General features: G+C 39.8%; 1 protein-coding gene across 1 annotated transcript; it reads right to left on the bottom strand.

The window, feature by feature from the left end:
• Window positions 1-3,441: 3,441 nt before the first annotated feature.
• On the bottom strand, window positions 3,442-21,334 carry LOC311259007 (desmoglein-2.1-like). Its single transcript, XM_084355793.1, has 14 exons — window positions 21,225-21,334; window positions 19,364-19,486; window positions 17,450-17,605; window positions 17,099-17,240; window positions 16,495-16,655; window positions 13,585-13,719; window positions 13,193-13,378; window positions 9,545-9,849; window positions 9,250-9,392; window positions 8,471-8,692; window positions 8,040-8,282; window positions 6,476-6,603; window positions 6,046-6,288; window positions 3,442-5,094 (listed from the first exon to the last, which is right to left on the bottom strand). Exons 1-14 carry the CDS (start codon window positions 21,267-21,269, stop codon window positions 4,114-4,116), a joined length of 3,213 nt encoding a protein of 1,070 aa, XP_084211919.1. The 5' UTR covers window positions 21,270-21,334; the 3' UTR covers window positions 3,442-4,113.
• Between the last annotated feature and the right edge of the window lie 2,228 nt (window positions 21,335-23,562).

Genomic DNA, 23,562 nt, shown 5'->3' on the forward strand with positions numbered 1-23,562 from the left:
TGTCATTCAGTGTATTTTGGGAAAATATAATTTCCAACTCAGTGCAAATAAGTACACCTTCACAACTATAATTATTGTAAACATTGTAAATGTGCCCACAATCCTGGCACCGCTTCTGACACTAAATCAAATCTAAAATGTTACAATCTTCAGTACAAGTCTCCCCTCTTTACAAAAGTACTGGCTCCTCTTCACTGTCATTGCAAGCAGCATGCTGGTTTATTAGCTGCTGATACTGCTGCTGCTGAGGGGCTACAAGACAAGACTTAGACTTTATTATCCCAAGAGTAAATTCCTTCTCACAGCATCATATCCATCAGACAGAACATATAATACCAAACCTGTTCAGCAAGGCCTGTTGTTTATGTTGATGGCAGAGGGGTGAGGTGGACGTTGAGTGGATGTGTGATTTCCTGTTCTATCGAAGCTGCAATGCATGTAATGGCCATATAGTCTAGCTCTGGATAAGGTTAGGTGTGGGGGGACCAATTACTCTGGCAGCTGTGTTGGTTACGCATGTAATTTTGGCCTGGTTTTAACAGATAGACTGTTAAAGAAGCAGGTGGTAGGATGGGCTGGAAAACACTATGGTATAACAACAGGAGGAGATGTGGGGGCAACAAAGTCCTTTCAGTTTGCGGATGACTGATGTATTTGATGGCTCCTTTTTTGGATGTTGTTGGTGTGCTGAGTTGATTGTCCAGTGTCTACCCGAGGTATCTGAAACTTCAACTGTTTGGTTATTGATGTGAATGGGATGCTGAGGTGAGGGGGGACTCTCACACAGGTGGCATCATATCACACTATTTGCAAAGCACGTATTCATACTGTATATATGGCACTCCATATGCCATAACACCACACAATTTATTTTGTTTTGCACACCTGGCATCTTGATCGTGCACTGCTATCTTACCTGTCTCATCGTCTCAATCTGGTGCTTGTTCTTTTGTTTGAATTATAAAAGTCCTGAGTTTGGCACATTTGGCAGCGTGAGCTTATAAAGCTGTCCTTTTCATTCTGGCCTTTCAGTACTCACTTTGCTCTTTCTATTATCAGTCTAGTTCTTTTTATGTCTTACTCACATGTTACTCAAATCACCACTATGCACCCTTCACCGAAGTGTGTTATTCAGGGTGGTGCAGTTGACCGGAGTCAGAGTCAAATGTATTGATGTCATCAATGAGGGGACCATTTGTAACCTCCTGGGCTTCTGCAAGCGGAGCCTGCATGATCTATTTGTGTTTACCAACTCTGTCACTTGATATTAGCCCTTGTGGTCCAACAACCAGCCCAGCCCACCAAGAATCTTCCTGGTGCTCCAGATTAGCCACTCCAGGCCTGCCTGTAAAGAACTTTGTCAACAGTGCTCCCTGTTACTACTCGTGGTTCAACATAGACATCTGCAGTGCATGAAGTCAGCACATACTCAGAACATAAGTAATAATTACTACATCATTACATGAGTACACTCATGGCTGGCACCACACCCATTTTCAAGCTTCATTTTGAGCTCAACTACACACCTCTAAAGTTTTGTGACTGCATTTGACACAGGTGTGACATTATCACAGTGACAAAATCTGTCCACAGACAGAGAGACATATAAACACCTGGCAAAGTAGTCAAAACTGAAACTGAAAATGTTTTCAAAAACTTGAGGAAACTTTGGGTTTTCTGTTCCAGAGAGAGGTTATCTGTTTGTTCAGTATTATCTTGCTGGTCAATATACATCTTTACTTGCTACCACCTGCATTCTGAGGCTCTCAGATCACAGCTGGATTTAACATTAGGTAGGATTCTGGCACTTTATCAACCAGTAAGGAAACTGAAGTCTAATAAATGATGAATGAGTGGACTACGCTCAAAAAAAGTCATAGTGTTAACATACTGTCTCCTTACTCCACTCTGTTTTTTAGCATAAATGTCATGGTCTGCACAGAGTTGAGTATTTCTTTTGTGTTGTTGTGAGAATGAAAAAAATGATAATCACATGTTAAAAACTGTAAACCTGGAACAGCAGTGTTCAGGTGGGTGAACAACAAACACTGTTGCCTACAGCTCTCTGTAAGCCTCAACCAACTGAACGTGAAGAACATACTTTTTTTCATCTGATTAATGTGACATGTCTCAGGAGAAACAAAAAAGACGAACGTCAGTTTCTGTCAGCCCTGATGACTATGAGGGTGGAGTGATTATATTCATTGTGCTCAGGATGAAAACAGGTTCTACAGGAAACTGTCGACTGACACATACACTCACACACACACTCATGACAGACAAATACAGACAGATACAGCAGCTGAAACATCCAGTAATGTTTACTGAGCAACCAATCTCCCCTGAGGGACAATCAAAACACACCCCGACCGTCGTGCTAAAGTTATGTGGTCATGTGATCTTTAATTTGATGTACTTACTTTCCCACAGGATCATTAAAATGTTATCACATCCCACCAAAAAAGTATAAAAGGTACATTTCTGAGCAGATATATTCTTTTTGAGGAGCCCCAACACCACATGTGCGGAGTTTAGCTCATTCACTCTTAAGAGGGTTCAGTTCAAGTTCTGACAGAACAAATACAAACCCTGCAAGAGCAGCTAATGGTTACTTGTGATGCTAAGGGCCCTGAACCACCAGGCCAATGGTCAGTGTTGGGGCAGTATGGTGTGTCCTGCACCATTGGCCCTTAGCCTTTATTGGTGGCATTCAGGCTGATTGAGCATGTGGAATCTGTGGCGGAGCCTAATACTGGAACTATTTCCACTACAGTGTCATGTACCTTGTACAGTATACTACTTTGTTACAAAAAACATTAATGAAGTGTGGTTCAAATATGAATTTATTATGAATTGCCTTCTGAAAATGTGACCAAATGTACAGGGTCATAAATATACATACAACAAATTGAATGACCAATTTTGCCAATGTAGAAAGCTGTGTCAAATTTCTACTAATTTGCTTTGTAACATGGCCTCCTATCTACTTCTCAGTGATTATGATTGATGACAGCTGCTGACTTTTCCGGGCCCATTTTAATAGGGTTTGTTTGATACACCCATTAGACTCAGCCAAAAAGACTACAATGGTAAAGTCTAAGGAGCTCAGCTTTGATCTGAAAGAAAGTTTTGATTGGAACAACTCGGCCCCATTTCAACAGGCCCCACGATCAACTGTGCAAACAACTGTTTGTTGTAGTACAAGTACAAAGTGCATGGCACAGTAGGAGGTGTTCCTCTCATTCCATCACAGAAAAATTAGAGTTATAGAAATCATTGGAAATCAAGACTTCCATGATATACATGTTCTTTACATCTCCAACATTTAGAGTTGGAGATAAAACACATTAAGATTGTCCCATGGACTGTAAGATTTAATAAAAAGCAAGAATGGGCTCTCCATTTACTTACTACTGAAAACAGACAACAAGGGAGGTAAAGTCTTACCCAAGTATATTTATTGTCCTTTTGATGGCTGATATGATCGTCAAGAAATCGAATATTCCATCTAAAAAATCACACTATATAAAACACAACCTAAGGATGAACTACTGTATACTAAACATGATCCTGTTATATTGACTATATTCTGATTCATTCTATCAAGAGAAGTCAAAAAGAGAAGACAAAAGTATTAAAAATATATTCATATTTCAAGGCATTTAAAAATAAAAATAGACTATAGATCGCTGTATTGCAGTGCTTTATGTCCAAGCCAAGTGCATAGCAGCAGAGATGTGGGGCTGTGTAAAGTCAATAGATACAGTAGGTGGGCTGGTTTCAGATGGTTAGCTGCCATTGTTGTTATTCCATTTTACTGATTCCATTTAATTTATTTCCTCCTTCCTTGTTTGGTAGTAATGACCATGTACTACAGTACATGTTGCCTCGCTCCCCAGGCATTTTGGAGGGCACTGTTTAAAGGCAGTGTGGGATTAACAAACTTCAGAGGAGAAATGTATTGTTAAATTTAAAGAAAGGAGTATGGGGAACTTGTCTCTCCAAAAGCTGTCCTGCATTACTTGAGAATCCCATCACCTCCTGAAGCAAGCCAGAGGAATAGTCTTATTGGCATTACTGAAAAAATTCTGTGTTGTCGTGGCAATCTTTCATTCAGAGAATTTCTTTGGTCTCCTGCACAACCACCTTGCTGAAGGTGGGCGTTGTGCCCACTGTGGTGGTAGATGAACCCAATAAGCTGCTCTGAGAGGCAGCAGATGTGTGGCCCTTGCTGTAGAGGACTCTTTGAGAGCCAGAGCTATCACTCCTCCTCACAAGGGAGGTCTGGCTCCCCTTCATCACTTTCACTGTCCCTGCAGGGACCTTGCCCTCCACGACCATCATTGTCTGGGAGCCAGAGAGGTTGCCAGTGTGGATCAGGTTGGCACCGCCCCCCTGGACCCCGCTCTTCTCTACCACCAAAATGTCAGGACCCTGGGCTTGTCCGGTGGACATCAGTGGCTGTCCCTGAATAACCATGCCTTGGGCAGGACCACTCTGAGTGCCGTTAACCAGTACCATGCCCTGCAGGTTGGTGGCCGGTGCCTCAGCCAGCAGCATGGTGTTCTGAACCTGTGGCTGGACTACGTAGTGCATTGGCTGCATCACAGGGGTGGTGGTGTAGTAGACAGGCTGCTGCTGCTGCAGCAGGAGCATCTGGCCTTGATTTACCATTTGTTGCTTTGCTGTGGTCATCCCTTGTCTCATCGTAGCTGTGTTTTCCTTCACCACCTGAGAGCTCTCAGATGTCTCCCTGACCACATTCTGAACTGTTTTGGCGATGGCTGGCTGCAGCTGGGGTGGAGGGGGCAGCTGCTGGGTAGTCACCACATTTGATACGGAGCTCATAGTATTCACAGAGGGAGTGGGTAGTGGAGTGAACACTTGCTTGACTTCCGTTGAGATCTTTTTGCCGCCACACACCTCAGCCAGGGTCTTGAACTTTGGCCCGAGGTCATCGAGGAACTGCAGGTCGTGGTCAGACTCCAGGAGGCTGCAGCAGCCCACTGAGCCAGCACAAGAGCTCTGACCCTCGTAGTCATAGACAAAAAGACCATCCTTTACTCCTTGGTTCTCACTGCCACTGTTCACCTTCTGTTGAAAGAGCAAAGGAATCATCCCTAAGGTTAACTTTTTTGATGACTGAGCGAAAACATTTTTTGGCATTCATAATGCAAACCGTGTTTAATTTAACTTTTAAAAAATGATCAAAATATATCTAAATAAAATAAAGTTTCATTATTAGTGAATGAAAACACCAGTGGTATGTGTGTTCACGCACCATCACAAATTAATGCCTTTCATCCTTGTAAAAAACAATAGCGGTGCATGTTCTTTAAAGCTTGCTTAAAGAGCTCTTAAGAGTAAAGGCCAAACTTCACCTTTGCTTTATCTGGCAGGACACGTGCACAACATGATTTTGTTGTTGAACAGCTTACGCAAAGAAATTGCAATTGACCTTTTCCAGCTATACCTCTTATCATGTTCGAACATCAAAATAATATTGTCCAGGGTGAAAAGAAAGGTTGTGGGTTAAAGAAAGTAAAGAGTAGAAATATTTAAAGGTTTAATATACAGTATGATATTTTCAACAGTAATATAGCAGCATCCAACCATTCACTATGTTAAGATATAGTGGAGTAGTGGTGTCCTGAGCAGAGAATGCTCAGAGAATGCTGTGTGTTTAATCAAAGCATCTGTGTTTCTCTGTCTAGGTAGCCCGTCCGGCCACATGTGCATGTTAGTGTAAGCAAGGCCCTCCCTGTCCTCCCTGCGTCAGTTTTCAACGTGGCGGCTGGGTCACATACATTCTCATACTACAGAACAGTATGCTAAAAAAACATTTCTGAAAACATTTCAGACAAATTTGGCAAACAGAATATTGATCCGTATTTGATCAGTGTTGTTTGACAGTTTGATCGGAGATCTGTGAGTAGTGTGTTTTAGATGCTGCTTTATTGAATAAACAGAGCAATGCTGGTCATTTAGTGCAATATCTAGTGACAGTGAATAGATCAGATATAAAGCCTTCAAATGAATCCTCACCTGAGAATAGTACTGTCCCAGAAAGTGGTCTGGCAGAGCCATGCCATCATAAATTCCTCCACCGACTCTTGATTCTCTACAATCAAACTCAGAGTAGACGCCACTGCCGTGCCCCCATGCGTTTTCTTGGTAAAACATTCCATCAACTTGCATCCCATTCATAGAAGATTTTCCAGCCATGCCCAAACCCATGTTGACCGGAACTTGTGTAGCTTGTATAGGCATGGTCAATAGCGCCACCTCCTATTATGGGCCAGTGATCAAAATGTTAGAGCAGATACACAGTTATTCTGCTGCCTAGCAGTCAAACATCACTTCATGCAGCTTTCAAGCAGACATCACCTCGGTAGCAGGTGACCAGTATGTATGGAAACATTCCTGTCCTCAACAGTATAGTCATGTGTTTTAAAGGTAAATATGTTGGTCTTACCGTATTCTCTCCCTGGCCCTCAGTGTGGTAGTTAATGAGGTTAGATGATTGGGGGTCAAAAGGCATCTTAATAAAGTTCTGTCCCGCAGCCCCCCCACATTTACAGAAGAGCAGCAACAGAGGAATGACTGTAAAAACAACAACAACAAAGTTTTAGTCTAACGTGAAAGTTGTGATGTGGGGACTGCAGTGGTGGAGTGTCCTCCAACAAAGGAAGGGCAGTTTCAATTTCCTTGGCACAATACAATATGGTTATGTCTTCTTGTGATAAGCAACCATGTAGTTCTTTACTAGCAGCAACACATGTTGTTTCTATAACTCTTCTGATGCACGTAGCATGCTGTAATACATCTGACATTTTGTTATTGTCTGACTGTCTGGCCTCTTCAGTGTGGCGTCAGATTTGGCTGATTGCTACCTGCTGGTCAGACTCACATGAGACATGCAGCTTTCTGCGGCAACATGGCTGATCCTTGACACACAGATTTTGATGATAAATAAACGAATTAAGTCAATAATTATTTATATACGTTATTACCATGTTGAACCATAGCAGTAAACCACTAGCTTACTAGTTCACTACTTTAGTTTATTTGAATTTCGAAGACCAGCATTGTAAGGATGTGATAGGGCTGTAGCCGACTCAGAACTTTTTCAGTCGAATCCGATTTTGCTGTTCAATGAAAAGATTAAACTATTCGTCATTATTTTCAGCTCAGCACCACACTAAACTCCTATCACGAGTACGCTTTACCTGTTGCCTGTAAGACTCGTTTTAATACCTTTCTTCCTCATCCGTAATGTGAAAACATCAGATTTCCACACAGTTAGAGAAAGTAAAAGTGTGCGTCCTGCTCATGGTTATACAATCCCAGTGATGCAACAGAGCATCGCCATGAATTTTTGCCTTGCCCTTTGTGCAAATATTTAAAGCTTTAAAAAGTGTGACTTATTTGACTGTACATTTCTCAATATAATTAAAGGGAAAGTCGGATCAAATTATGTTATGCTATCGAAAAATAATCCTTCAGAGGTTTGCTAAAATTTTCACAAATGTCCTGTTCAGGATTGCCTTGACTATAAGAATAACAAATTTGGACTCATTTTACCGTGCTTTTAAAAAAAAAAAAAAACTGAATGAAAAGTCTGTTCAAAAATTATACGACTATTAATATTCTCATTTTTCACCTATAATAAAAGTTAATTGTTCAGAGGTTTGCGACCATGACTAGTGTGACAAATATCTACTCATTTTACACTAGCTGTGATCATACTGTCCACATTGTTGAAAAAAACTGAGGCTGCAGATCCCTTTGGTCCCCAAAACAGTTTTGTTCATTTTTTAAAGATTGGGTCGACGTGGCGATGGTGGTTAACCCAAATAGGGCCCCCTAAAAGTTTGACGTTCACACTTGTGCATGCTGGGCAGCATGGAGGCGCAGTGGTTACCACTGTTGCTTCCAAACACATGCAAGGTTAATCAGACACTTTAAATTGCCTGTCGGTGTAAACGTGACCGTGAATGATTGCGTCTTTATTAGAAGGAGCATCACATTATACTTACGCAGTAAGAGCAGCAGGCCTAGGAGTAGCAGTCCAATGCCTGCAGGTCCAAACTCTGCTCCTTTGCGGATCTGACCATTGGCACCTCGTTTTCCACATTGATTTCCATCCTCACAGGTACAAACTTGGATGCTCACTTTTTGTGGTTGTGGACAGGCCTTCCCCTTCTGGTCCTCCACCACCAAGGTCACTTCGTAAATACCAGGCCATATGGACTCCTGGGCCCTCAGGATAGCTGCAGTTTCTGCCAGCAACAAGAAAAACATATGCTTTATTCTGACGTTCACTGTTCTAAAATACAGACTTAAGATTAAATTTTGCTTTTCCATATTCCACCAGAGGTAATATTTTTAAGGCCTTACCCTAGTATTTATATTAACGATCTACATATTCTCTCAAAACTTTAAAAATAATTGGTAGTGTTCTCCTCACCATTGAGATGCTCCAACTGCCATTTGCCCTTAGTGCCCTCTGGGATAATGGCAAAGCGAAAAGGTGCTCCATTAGGGTAAACATCCTCATCTTTTGCATTCACAATAACAGTATCATTTGTAGTACACATAATCTGGAGGTTCCTGGTCAGCTCGGGGCAGTGGTCATTAGAATCTTTCACCTGGATGGCTATGGTGCCGGTGGCCGTTTTAGCTGGCATGTCTGTGTTGGAAAAACAGAAATAAGATCAGATCATTCAGCATTTCCTTTGTAACTGTTTCCATTCTTCAGAGACAAGCGCTTAACTCCCCCTGCTGGACAACAGGTAAAAACAGAAAAAAAGAATTTATGGTGCTCTCAGATTGAATGTGAGGCAAATTTTCTCTTTCATTTATGTTATTTTGACTGCTGGGCTGTTTGTAATTCATGTCTGTTCATTCACCACCATTGTGGCCATTGTATTGATTATACCAATGTTAACAGAAGCTAGGTAGCTAAGTATTTTACTAGACATTCAGTATGTTTTTGTTACAGCGCAGATCTCAAAATTGACCAGAATTATTTTTCCTGTTCAGTTTTCCTCTCATCTCAGTTCATTCATGAAGTGGAGTCATTAAGCCTTAACATAGGCGCACATTCTTTATTTCACCTTACTTTGTGCTGCTTAAAGCAAATTTGCATTTTTCCATTTACTGTGTATTCTTTACATTGATTAATTGACTCATTTTGCATGACCTAATATCAACATGCAGAAAAAGACACACAGGTGAAGAGTGTACCTTCTGTAATGCACAGCACTTTAGCATAATAGGTCCCATTGCGTAGGAACTCAGATTCCCTGTCAGGATTCTTGTTTAGTTTGATCTCAGCTGTCTTTGGATCAATGGTTAGCCAGTTGTCAGGGTCTGAGCCCTTGGCATACCTGCAGCAGAAATAAGTAGAGTCAGTTATTATCATTGAGAGTAATACAATTAAGCTGAGAGTGTTTTTATCTACAGAGGCTTTCATGTGTGTGTGTGTGTGTGTGTGTGTGTGTGTGTGTGTGTGTGTGTGTGTGTTTGAGTATGCACTGACCTGACATTCTCAGCTGTTTTCCCAGTGTCTACATCTGTTGCAGGGTAGCAGGCATAAACCTTACTAATGTCAATTTCGTCTCCCTCTGAGATGGGAATAGCTTTGACTTTGGGGATAAAAGCTGGCCCCTCAGGCTGATTCTTGACATTAATTTTGATTGGATAGGTTTTGAATTTGTTCCCACTTTGCCATGATGATCCTACCGCACCAGTGGGACCACCTGGCCCAGATCCAGGATGTAGTGGAGCCTTGTTTTTCACAACCAGTCCTAGTTCAAGGTCCTTCACATCCTCATAATCCACAGGCTGTGAAATGACACACAGAAACACAATGAACACAAATCTTTATTGAAAGCCTTCCTGTTTGTGTGTATTTGTCAATGCATGCTCACAAGATTCCATAAAATCAGAACTAAAATGCAGATGGTGTCTTAATGTACGTCCACAGTGTAAAGGCCACGTACCATGGACAAGACATTTTCACCGATTCGACTTTATTGCAAGTTTACAGTTCGAGTTATGGGTATACCAATTAAACTTCAGTCATAGCTAAGTTTTTGCAACCATTTGGTGGAATTATTGTTTGTATACATTTTCTTCTGAAAAGAACAGAAAATTGATAGAGCTTAGTAAATCCACCCTTATGACACATTAAGTTGACGCTATGACTAGCCATCTGAGGCCTTTTATGTCTTACAGAGACCCCCTCAAAGTGTCTAAAATCACAGAGAAGTAAATTATTAATCCAAAAAAAAATGAACAACCCTTTGGGAAGAAGTAGAAGATTGGCAGTTCAATATAATAAATTATAATGTAACGACCACTTTGGAAATGTTAATGAGATCAAATCTACAGCTAAAACTTAATCCCCAGAAAGTGATGAATCATGTCATCCCTGTTATTTACTTTTGACATCTATTTTAAAGGTCCCGTATTATACTCATTTTCAGGTTCATACTTTTGTGGGTTTGCATTATATTGTATGTAAATGAATTACTACTAATCAATGTGATCATTGGCTAATACGAGAGTCCTTAGCTCCAAGGAGGCCACATGCACCTCCCAGTGTCAGGGTGTGAAAGTGGAACAGAAACCAGTAAACTTAGAGCAGGAGTTGGTGCGTAATCCCCACCATTTTATTTGATTTCAAATAACCTGTAACTATTTGAATATCGTATTTAGGTCAGGAGTAAGTTAATTAATCACATCTGTGGATACAACATCACCCACTGCATACTATATGTATGTCAGGAACCGACATACTCACCCTGTATCTATCCTGCTTGTCAGCAAAGAAACCTAAAGAAGAAGGAAGGGTAATTACGTCACTGAATCTTGCTTTGGTGCCAGACTTTAGTGAAAGCTGCTTTGAAGTCTTTGGGAGATGCATGGAGAAATACACTTGAACCAAACATAACTACGTTGTATGACTATTGGTGAAGAAATGCCTCCAGAAAATGAAAGAACACATTTCAGAGAGTAGGTTAGCGACTGATTTTTGCCCCAAATGACTGACAGAGCTAATAATTTCGCGACCAAATGGGGCGGGTCTGACTGAATACTACTGATGAGACTGCGATAACACTGTGAACAGGAACCTTTCTCAAATTAAACTGAGGGATGAACAACATGCCGATAAGAAAATCAGTCTTTAAACTACTCTCTGAAGTTTATCTTTGAGTTTCTGGAGGCATTTCTGCATCAGGGGTCCGTTTCACAAAGCAGGTTCAACAAACTCTGAGTCTAACCTTGAACTCTGAGTTGATCTACTCTGAGATAGGAAACTCTGAGTTTTCGGTTCCAGAACAGCTGATTTGAGTTAGTTTGATCAACTCGGAGTAGTTTCACCTGGAGTTAAGCGCGTGCGCCACAAGTATAAAAAGACAGCGTCAATGGAGCCCCGATTCGACGTGTCACCATGGCAACGGAGAAGAGGAGGGCTACGGTTTTTTTTATTAATGCGCTCATACGGTGAGTTTGAGCACGTTTTTAGAAGGAAGTGTAAGCAGCTTAAGATGAAACATAAAAACATTATTCAAACAGGTGAGACCTCAGCATAATTTCACGGGGGTAGGCTACCTCATTTTGATCATGTTTTACATTGTAAAGTAAATATTAAGTGGCTGTTTGACTGTACAGTTGTTTTATCCCCAACATAATGCTGTTTTCACACACATAATTGTCTTCTCATCTATATCATGTTCTGTTAAAGAATTAAGCCTAGCCTATTTAAACTAACACAGACTTCTACTCAGCCAACAGAAAGAAAGCAGATGCCCGTAAATGGGGTGGTGGCCCAGCACCGCCACCTCTAACAGAGGCAGAGGAGCTGGCCCTAAGACAGAATCTAGGAAGGCCAGTGGCTGAGCTCATCCTCTGAGCTCACCCCCCAAGACACAAGTGTTTTTATAAAATGTAATATGCCTAGAACTATCTACATATTTTAAGCCTATTCATAAAAATATTTATTTCCCTTTCATGACTTTTTTTTACTTTTGTAAAGTGCTCTGCATCTCCGACGTTGCATAAAAAACTCCCATTTGCAAAAAAGCGCAGCGCAACACACAATATCTGCTGGGATGTGAGAGCATGACTTGGGTTGGTAATGTTGGAAATGTAAGGACGGATTAGGTTGTGTATGTAAATGATGGACTGTGATGTGAAACGGTACCGCTCAAAAAGATAATTGTCTGGAAATGCAAGAACGTCTATGCGCGGTCTGATGATCATCTCCCGACGAATATTTAATTCTCTGCGCAGTAATGCTGCACCTTCATCCACGGATCATTATCAAAAGGACATGCCATGGTAGTGAAAATAGTCGCCACCTAATATAACTTCTCATGTCGCCTACCGACTGATTTTTGCAATGATTTTCTCAAAAAACAGACGGCAGAACTATATTACGCCAAAACTCGCCTGCTGACTGAATGAATGAGGAAATCAAATACCGTGTGTGGCTGAAAGAGGGCGGAGACAGAGAGAAACTCGAGGTGTGTTGAGAAAAACCTGGTCCCGACCAGGTTAGGTTCATAGAGTATGTTACCATGGTAACTGACCGAGAGCTCAAGTTACCTCTCTCTGTGAAACAGGCTGGAGTTACCCCTCTTTCTCTGGTTTGAGTTACCTCCCTTTGTGAAACGGAAAACTCAGAGTTTCCCTCATTTCAGGGTTAACAGACTCAGAGTTTCCACTAAACCTGCTTTGTGAAACGGACCCCAGGAGTCATACCACATAGATGTTAGGTTTTAATGTGTTTCTTCATGCATCTCCCATACACTTCAATACAGCTCTCACCACAGCACCAAAGCATGATTCAGTAACGTAATGTCCCTTCACTCCATTTTAGGTTCCTTGCTTTTCAACAAAAGCTCATACCAGTTGGTTCTGCTGTTGAGCTTCACTGTTTGGTCTGTAAACATTTGTGAACTTTTTGTGAGTTACTCCTTATTTTTTCTGGTGTAGTTTCTAGTCATGACTACATCTACTCCTTTCATGATGACCAAATTATTCTCTTAATTATTTGTGTATGAAGCATGATCACTGCATTTGCCACAACTATCCCACAAAAGACTGGGAGACCAACATATACACATACTTCTTCTCCATTAAAAGTTAAACACTGAAACACTGTTGTGTTGCTCATTACCTTGACAAGCATTAGGATGCCCTCGTTGGTCTTGGGGTCTGTTTTAATGCTGAAGTATCCTGCCTCGTTGCCATTGACAATGTCAAATACAGCCTCCCAGTTGTCTGTTCCCTTCAAGTCCAGGTCCTCTGTTTTGAGTCTCATCACCTCAACATTTTGTGTGTTCTCCTCAATGCTGCCCTCATACTGCAAATTGGAATCATAAGATGACAGTAACAGGGTTCATTTTTGCATTATTCATTTTCTGTGTCTTTGACTTTGATGTGTAAGTTGTGACATGAGCACATTTTTTAATTGTATTTTTTCATTTAAAGAAACAAATTAAACTGTGCAACTCTGAAAACTTTCATTGAAAAACATTTCTACTTTAACCAATATAAGAAAAAAATTACCACATCTTTTTCCAGAGTGGGAGGGTTGTCATTAACATCAAGGATCTTAATGATAACAGTGCCGGTTCCGTTGTTTCCCCCTTTTTTGCCATTTAAGTCTTGACCCATCACTGTTAGAGTGTACTTATCAGCTTTCTGAAATTAGAAAACATTAGAAATTAAGTATACAATTCAAAGGTGAAGTATGATTAATGTCTGCTGTCTGGGTGCAACATGGAAAAGGCAAAGCAGAAAACATATAAGATTCAACGCCACTGAACAAATGTCTGAGCCACAGTCAATCAGAGTTAGAGCAGGGACTCGCTTTGCTGTATGTTTCAGACGGAAAAAATACCCCAAATGATTTAATACTATGGAATATTATCAAGCTACATAATGAATAGGACTGTTAGGTAAACTATGTCATGGATGTTTTCAGTGCCTGAAATAATACAATATTATATGTGATGAGACATCCTATGGGGAAGGTGTTTAGTCATGACAATGTTACTTAGCCAAGCTGTTCGCTAACTATTTTTGCTTTTTTGCTTAATTTTGTGCTCAAACTTACACAAATTTCAGTGCTTAGTTTGCGTGTGGTTGAGGGAGAAAGAGAGACGCTGGCTGAGCTGACAGCAGCCAGGTGTTGGCGATTTGAGTCTAGTCTAGTGGCAGTAAATGTACAGCACAGGTTACATTTTGACCATGAATAAACTCTGCAGCTCCTCACTACCCAAGAAGAATTTATGTAAGAGTGACCACTATCACTATCCATGCTAATATTCACTGTACTGCTATCCATGTTAATCATGCTGATCTTGCTAGAATGAGAGTCTGGTTGTGATGGTAATGGATTATGTCTGACCATTAACCATGCCCCCATTGTCTGTTTAAAAAAAGATTGTTAACCGTTAAAAAGGAAGTAACACTGGCTGGAGTCAGGGTTTAAACTCTGGTCGCAGCCTGAAATTAGTTAGGGATATTGGGATATGGGTGCATAAAAGCATGTGTGCAATCACGAAAAACACTAAAAAAACACTAACTAATTTTGAGTAGTGTACCTTTTATACACCAAAAGTGTGAGGCATTTTTAAGCGCAGGTAAACCCACTTAAAAAAAGACATTAACCTCCTTTCCCATTGCCAGTGGACAAGTTTGTATTGTTTTTTATTTTTTTGTATGTTTCCTTTTCATATTTGTAAGGAAACTTAGATGGATGGCATCATAGTGAGACATCGCACTCTTTCTTTGTTGAGCGCAGTACTGTTCAGGCCTGCAAAGAGCTGGTACTGACATCACATCACATTAAAGACAAAAGCCTGATGTTAGTTTGTGTTAGTGGGTGTGGAGGTGGGAGTGGTCGAGGTGTGGCTGCGGGAGAGCGAGAGTTGGGGAGGGCTCAGGAGAGCAGCGCCAGGTGAATGAATGACAGGGCTGGCACTTGATTAGTAATCACTGTCTCCCCTTTATATGCAGTAGTGTGCTGGACCTCAGGGGGAGGAGATGCCGGGGAGAGGCTGCGGAGAACAGAAGGGGGAAGCTATAAGAGAGAGAGACGACGAGACGCACGAGCCGCACTGGTTCCCCCTGACCGTAGCGTTGTATTGCCTGAGGGTTGAGCAATAAAAAAGGCTTAAACCCAGATCCCTGTGTGTGTGTGTGGTCTCTGAGAGGACTCGCAGTACCTGGGAAAGGCTATAGTGGGTTTATGGTCCCGTGTGAAAGGGATTTTAATGTGAACTTAATGGGCTTGCTGATTATTATAAACACTCTACAATGGTAAATGATCTGAATCTGAAGGAAAAGTACTGGCTTTTCTTTTGCAAGCCTTTATAAATATTGGAGCAAAATGTGTTGCCATATTTGTTGTGTATTGGCCCCATACAATTAAAGATTGGTCAACTGAGTAACTAGATTAGTATATTAAATGAAGTACACTGGTAAAGGGGAAGACTCCAACCCCCTTGTTACTAACTTGTCAACACTTTGTTGATTGAATGTGATTGGTGAATGGGTTAACATTGATCAGCTGATGGAGTGCAAAATGTATCTGCCAAAACACACATCCACCATGATTTACTCATTGAAAAAGTTCTTATATGTAAAGTCACAGAGTCAAAGACAGTCTGATCTCATTATAGATAAATCCAGCGATCGATTTGTGAGATCCGCCATCTAGTGTCGCCGTCATTCCTGCGGTTGGCAGCTCAGTGTTTGCTGCTGCCTGCAGTGACAGCAGGATAGCTGGCTTAAAAATGTCAACAACACTGGCTTCAATTACTCGTTAAGGAAACTTATATTGATGGCAATTTTAACATTATTTAGATATTACATATTAGACATTGGTTACGACAATAGTTGAGTAGCTAAAGGAGAAATAGAGAAAAATTTGACCATCTGCCACATTTCAAATGATGCAGTGCTGTCGTAACTGTTACTTTACTAGCCAGTTGGCATAATCAATCATGAGCTGCATTTAATCATTAATGACCAGTTATATTATAAATAAAATATCATTTTGTGATTTCTATTATAGGTATTTATTAATCAGTAATAATTATAAAATTCTTGATCCACGAACATCTTTGTCCTCTGCACGCCCGGGGAAAGTGTTTAAAGTATATGGTCTCAGACAGACACTGCATGAGAAATAAAGGCCTGTGCATTTCACATTCAGTTTAGGTTTGCCACTACTGGTGCAGCATAGGAGCTGCACAGATTCTTCTTGATGCCCCGGACATCACTAACATTACATTGAGAGTAAAGGTAAAAATGGAAAACCGTTCACTTCTTAGCACAGCTTGCATTCGAACGCATAGATATTGTACTGTAGGTACAGTGGTAATGACAACGTGTCTACATACGGTACATCGCCGGATTTGTGTATACACCCTCAAAAACAAAGAAAAACACTGTCTGTGTAGTCCTTTCCTCTCTGTCCAGGGTGGATCTTTTGATGAAGACACTCCCATCCTTGTCAATGTAGAACATGTCATCATGTGGACTCTGCTTTGTGACAGTATAGGCGATCTGAGAGTTCTCATTCCCTGGTTCATCTTTATCAGTTGCACTTATTTTCATAACTGAAGTATCTGTAAATACAGCATTAAAAGAAATCAGTCATTAAACTTAAAAGTTAATCTAGATACATTCTACTATCTTCAGTCTGATTCAAGCAAACTGAAGCTATTAGATTTCACCCTGCCTGATGTACTAGTTCAGAGGCAACAGGCAAACTGAGCTCAGAAAACAATTCATTCATGTTGTATGATGTATGACTGTATGATTTGCCCCATGGTTGAAAACACCATTGTTTACCAGAACTGCCTAGTATTGTGTTGTTGCTATATTGACCCCAAATTGGATCAGTTTTAACCCAGTGTTTTTAATGCGTAGCAACTACACTTAATAGAAAGAGAAACAAAATAGACAATCACAATGTTTCTTTTATTTACAAAGCTATGTAAAGTTGCCATGTCATTACATAACAGGATAGACATATGTGAAAGTTGGACATAAAAGCAGAAACACTAACCTTTGACAGTCCGCTCAAACACCTCCCCAAATTGGGTGGTTGCAAACTCTGGAGCGTTGTCATTCTCATCTTCAACCTTGACTCGTATGTCAATTCTTGGCTCTACTTCCTTGCCAGAAGATTGCTTAGCAATACCTGAAAGCTGAAAAAGAAACATCAAAAGTTGTTGTCTTTGTCATCGGTCTTAGCAGGCACATTTACATTGTAGTCTTTGACAGTGTAACAAATGGCTGCCAAAAGTTTCAATATTAAATATACAAAGCAGAAACTATTGAATTATATCCAGAGGAAAGTGACATTAAAGTCAAAAAGTAAATTAGAATTGAATAGAATCTGTCATGTGTCACTCACGTTGTATACACTAATGACTTCCCTGTCAAGCACTCTGGTCACACGAATCTTTCCAGATTTAGAGTTCACCACAAACACATTGTGCGGTTCCATGCTGGCACCAGCGCCTTCTAGGGAGTACGTTATGTCTTCCATGCTTTCAAAATCTGATCGAATCTGAAACAGAAGATGACAATTTAACAACAAAAACAAACTCAAAAGCATTTGCACTAAAAGAAAAAAAGAATAATGACAAAAAAAAAGTTTCTGAAAAACAAGTGCTCTCTGCAGATACATGGTCCAGTGGTCCCCTCTGGGAACTTCTTTGTCTAATTGTGGATTTCATCCACGCAAATTTCCAAATGTATAAAAATCCACACAGAGGGTGAAACTGTGCGTACCGGTACACATCTTTAACACCATGCATACCATGCACACAGTCTTTTCAGTCTGATTACTGTGATGTTGCAAGTTGGCAGAAATGATAAGTGTGAATTAGAGTGACATTTTATTTAGAGCTGTTTTTATTCACTAAAGGTTGTTAGGATTACATCTATAGTTTAAAAACCCTTCACTATGGTTATATAGTGATGAATGAGTTGTTAACATTGTTTTACTGTCTTCTGTAATTATGTTTCAATAATAATGATCCTCATGTAAATAAACAAATAAATACTTGATCTTCATATACGTAAATCAAGATTATTTTCCTGTATTAGTGGGGAGTAAGAATACCTTCAGGTGTAACCGGCACTAAATAAAGGGCTGTAGCCTTGCATAATGGCTGTGCCACATGATACAACATTGTCAATGCGCAATTTAGGCTCAAGCAGAGAGAGCGTGGGGATCCCCTCTCCACTGACAGTAGCTTGCACACTCTCATTGGGGCCTCTTGCTTGAAATCAGACTACTTTTTTTAACTCCTCCAAGATCTGTGGTTCTGAACTTGTGCGTTCACTGCTTCTGTCCCTGCCATTTTACTTGCTTCATTGTGTTGCTAAAGCCAGAACTGAAACCCCCCAAACAAAATAATTCTCTTTTTCATCTGTCAGTCTGATCAATCATTACTTCAAGTTCACGGTCCATAAAATTACACTTCCTGTTCTTCACCTGCTTCTTTGCTTCTAACATTTCTCCTCAACACTAAATAAAATTCTGGTCCTTTATATGCAAACAAGGTCATTTGGGGCGTGTTTCTACAGCTGAATATATACAGAGTTTTGGACATTTGGCCCCTTGTGTTTTTCCTTTCCTTAGTGTTATACAAAGCTTCTTTTGTGCATGTAAAACATCTGCAAAGTTACAAAGTCCAATCAAAAGGGAGTAATTCTATCCTGCTAAAACACTGCGTCAGTGATTCACCCTATTTTTCTGTTACTTGTCTATGTCACCATATAACACAGCACAACCTCCAGATGTTGGACTGTCCTTGACCTAGGTACATTTCGTGCTGAAGTCATTGTCAGTTGTTGTTACATGAAAATGTGGAAGGTACTAGCAAAGCAGACAATTTATCTGATGTTGGCTGTAAGAATCAACACAAAAGTCATCATCCATTTCCATCTGAGGATGTCAAGAACCAATGCATTAATTTTATTTTTTATTTAAATGTGATTAAAACATCTCTACAAGTTGTTGACAAGGGTGGAAACGTATGTTTAGCCATTTTGTTTTACTGTTTTAATTGGAGGGCAGCCAATTGTACTTAGCGTTGTAATACTGAGGTACAGTCAAGGAAATCTGTGTGAATGTTGAGCCTCATAGGAAGCCAACTAAATAAGAAGAGTAGGTTGGATGCAAGTTACAGTAAAGTATAGTAAAATAATATAGTCTATAGAGATGGACCACTGAAGCAGAAATCTGTCGGCTTACACCGGCAGTTTTGCTTGAGAATTAGTGGATAGAATTAAAGTGAATCAGTAATTAGTGACTCACCTTGATAATACATTCGTCTTGAGTGCGGTCTACATTTTCCCTCAGTGACACTGGCGGGAGAATCCATTGTCTTCTTTTTCTTACCACATTAGTGTTGGCCTTCACAACAGCAACGACCAGCAGCTGTAATACAGTAGATGGAATTACTTCACAATCCTTACCTGATAGAATGGTCTACGATCCAAACATGTAAATCAGCTGCTTATCATATCAATAGGTCCCTAGCACAGAATACAACTGTACCACAAAGTACAAAAATTGTGCTTAAATATTCATCGTAGGATAATTTAAGCATAATTTTACAGAGCAAACTATGTTCAATGGAACTACTTTAATGTCATAAATTAAAATGGTTCAGCACCAAAGGGAGCAACATCAGATTTGTGATGAAAAATGGTTTAGCTTTTCAGTCTGTGTGGCATGTGGTGAATCACAAGGATTTATCAAAGGGCCTTCATGTTTCTTTCTTATATCAGTGATTATTAATGATTATTATTAATTTCATGTAGGAAGCCCCATTTGACTCTGTCAAATGCTTTCTGTGCATCAAGACTGAGCAAGAGAGATATTTGTTTGTTCTTTTGGGCATTTGATATGATATTAATAGTTCTTCTAATATTAATGTGCATGAACCTTTCCATGGCCTCCTGTCAGGCTTGTAATATTGCACTGAAACTGTACAAATCAGTCAGAGAGAGGTTAAAGTTGTTCATAGTGGAAGAGGTTAATATTGTTTTTAGCGGGAGAGGACAACATTGTTTCACATTGGGTCATCAAAGCACAGACACTCAAGTAAACTGTAGTTCATTCCACTTTCAGTGGGGAGAGATATCGTATAGCCAAATGAAGGTTGTCCTCCGAAGCATAGATCTGGTCCATTCATGCATTCACATGCAGTGGTTACCACTATGTTGTAAAAATGCCAACTTTTAAGCTATTACAATAGTCTAAGAATGATAGAACAATTAAATAGCCCAGACCATTTAAAATAAACTAATAACTTCGGACACAGGAATGGATCAAAATCTAATAAATTATGAGTACTTGAAAAATTGCTTTACACAGTTCACTTCAATATACTGCATTAGTATACCATTAAAAAAATGTGGATTCTCACTCCGTGGCCACACTTGTTGGCATTTCACCAACACAGTTGCTGTATCGGTGTAGATAAATTGTTTTGAAAAAAATAAATCATTGACAAAACACTTACTTTTGGGTGGTAATGTGTTACTGGAGATTATTGTATAATACACGTAATTGTAATAATACATTTGTATGTATTATCTCCATTATAAACACATTCTTCATTTAATAATTATAATAAGATCATGTTTTAATATGAAGCAAATGTAATCAAGCATAAGAAATCTGTGTTCAGTATAATTCAAGTTATGTGAAATGATCTAATTTCTAGTTTATAAGCTTTATCATATTAAGACTGACACTGCCTCATGGAAACAAGCTCTGAATTGGTTGTGATTAGAAATGTACCAGGTTGTTGGATGAAAGATGATATCTGTCTACTATGACAATACCATGACAGCCAGGTATGTGTTAGTGTCAACAGGAACAAGAAAATAAGCCTATGTGAGGAAGTCAACCTCAGGTTCATGTTCTATATATAGGACAGGTCATTTTGCTGAAAACATACCGGGGAACTTTGTCACTATTGTTGAAACAAACTATCTCCCATCATACAGGCAGCTTACAGGAACTCCAGGCAAGCAACAAGTCATGTTTATGGAGTCTAACGTTCAGACAGACATAGAGTTTGAATAGTTTATCCAGCAGCATTGAGTTAAGATGACAGATAAAAAACAATTCAGTCCATAACAGCACGAAAAAACACAGCACTCACCGCAAACAGTAACCACACAAACACGGGGCGAGAAACCCGAAACATGACTGAAGAAAAGCTCCGGGATGTGGAACAGGTGAAGTGAAAGAGTCCCGACGGAATCCTGACGAGCTCCGAGCAGACTGTGGGCTGATGGAGGTGACGTGACGGTGTTTTTAGGAGGAGGTGTGCTCCACCGCACACACACACTCCCACAGACAGGTACCAAGCGGTGTGTGTCGGTGTGGGAGGGGGAGGGGGGGACAGGCAACTAGCCTCTGCTAGGCTACGTCTATAGTACTCGATACTAGCCTTGAAAGAAGAGTAACACATAAGGCTGCAATACTTACGGCTGCTTCCCATTGTTGTCCCCGTGATACAAACCCATAACCCGAGGCTGCTAGCAGTGCCTCTAATCCACACATTAAATAATTAGCTACAATTCTGTTGGACAAGTCAGCTCTTGTCTGGCGGCAGCAGACTCTCCAGACAAAGTCTACTGTGACGAGGGACAGGCCTGAGACACTGTACATGTCCTACATCTGCATCTCCAAATGATCATGTAAGGGTAGAAAGCATAGGCATGGAGGTCCTGCCTGACTTCCACTATCATTACAGTTACTATTATTATTATTGTTATTATTACTATTAGTGTGGATGCTGAAGGCATTCAGCTTTTTAGGGACATTATGGCTTCTACTATTGGCTTGTCTGTGTTTTTTAACATACATCTTTTCCTGCTAAATTTTCCCATTAGTTCTTATGAGGAATTTTTTGAATTTCGTTCTGCTTCTGCTCCAGCACACGTTCAGCTAGAGAACCATTCAGCCTTTTACTTTTCTGTCTTTCTGCCTTTTCAGCTTTTTAAAATATACTTCTACTACTCTTACTACTTCTTCAACTACTACTACTACTACTACTACTACTACTAATGATAATAATAATAATAATAATAATAATAATAATAGTACTTGTACTACACTTTGTATAAAGTGTATTTGTCATACAGTGTTGGGCAACTTACTTTCAAATGCAATACTAGTTACCTTCATTTTAAAGTAACATATTACATTATAACATTACTGTCTGTGTAGAGTTATATATTAGTTTTAGTTACTTTCAACAAAATGCCCAAATGACCTACATAAAATAATTAAATAGCTAAGATCTTTTTAAATAAAGGAATGGCCTTGGACACAGGGACGAGCAGGCAGACAAAGGATCAGAGTCTGATATATTATGAGATAGGAATAAATATTTTTAATTGTAGGCTCAGTCATATGAAACACAGTAACCTATACCTTCTATAATGTAGCCTATAATGACATGACAAGACAAAAATCTTTCTGTTTGTTGTCCTCCCCAACAGTGAAGTGAAATATCCAACCTTGTGTTGTATTTGTATAAATTGTATTTGTCATATCATGTATACATTTTAACAGGTGCTTTGATACTTTATAGTAGCATGAGAAAAAATAGCGGTAGACTTATGTTTTACAAATTCACCTAGATCACATATTGGAATATATTAAAAAGCTCAAAGTATGAAAATTGATTCAGTGGCTAGTTTCAATAGCTTAAATAGCTTCTTAAATAAAGTGAGTTGAACTGCAAGGCACTAAAATACAGTTAATGCTCTTCTCAATTGAAATGTCCATTGAATGAAGTTATGATTGCAATATATAGACTCAAATGATGCAATACTTTTTTAAAATAATTTAAATCATTTGATTAATGAGTATAGCTTTATATTAAAAGTAACATTGCATTTAATTTCCATCAAATTATATTTTAATTAATAAAAAGTAAATGTATTTAATTGATCACTATTAGCTTTCAATTTATTTTCAGAACATCCACCCCTCATAAAACACAACATCAAGCCATTATCATTAGAGAGCCAATGAACATACTGTCAGGAAATAGCACTTTAGATAACTAATTCTTGTCTCTTTTGTGGTCTGATTAAACACTGAATTCATTGTGGCCCACTGAGCTCCCTCCCTCTCACTGGTTGTACATCGGACTGCCAGGTAAGGGGGGTGGACACAGGAGAACACCCAAGAACTGGCACTCGGCTTTGGCTCCCACTACTCTCCCTCCCTCTTGTCTAGTGGACTACTATGGTCATGGAAATCTCTGGCAGTATAACTGACATGTTAATATTTCTGAACTGTGTCAGTGTCCTTATGTTTTTTTTGTTTGTTTTTTTTACAACAAACAGCGAGGAGTGGACGCCGAGCCATATTTTCCCTGGTAAACAAAGCTGCAGCTGCAGCAGTCAGTCTGGGTGGTGTGTGTGTCTGTGTAGAGCAAACAGGCTGGGTGGGGGAACAGTGGCAAGGCAGCCCGGCTGCAG

The sequence above is a fragment of the Pagrus pagrus genome, assembly GCF_965226575.1.
Source record: "Pagrus pagrus genome assembly, chromosome: 6".
Taxonomy (NCBI): Eukaryota; Metazoa; Chordata; class Actinopteri; order Spariformes; family Sparidae; genus Pagrus; species Pagrus pagrus.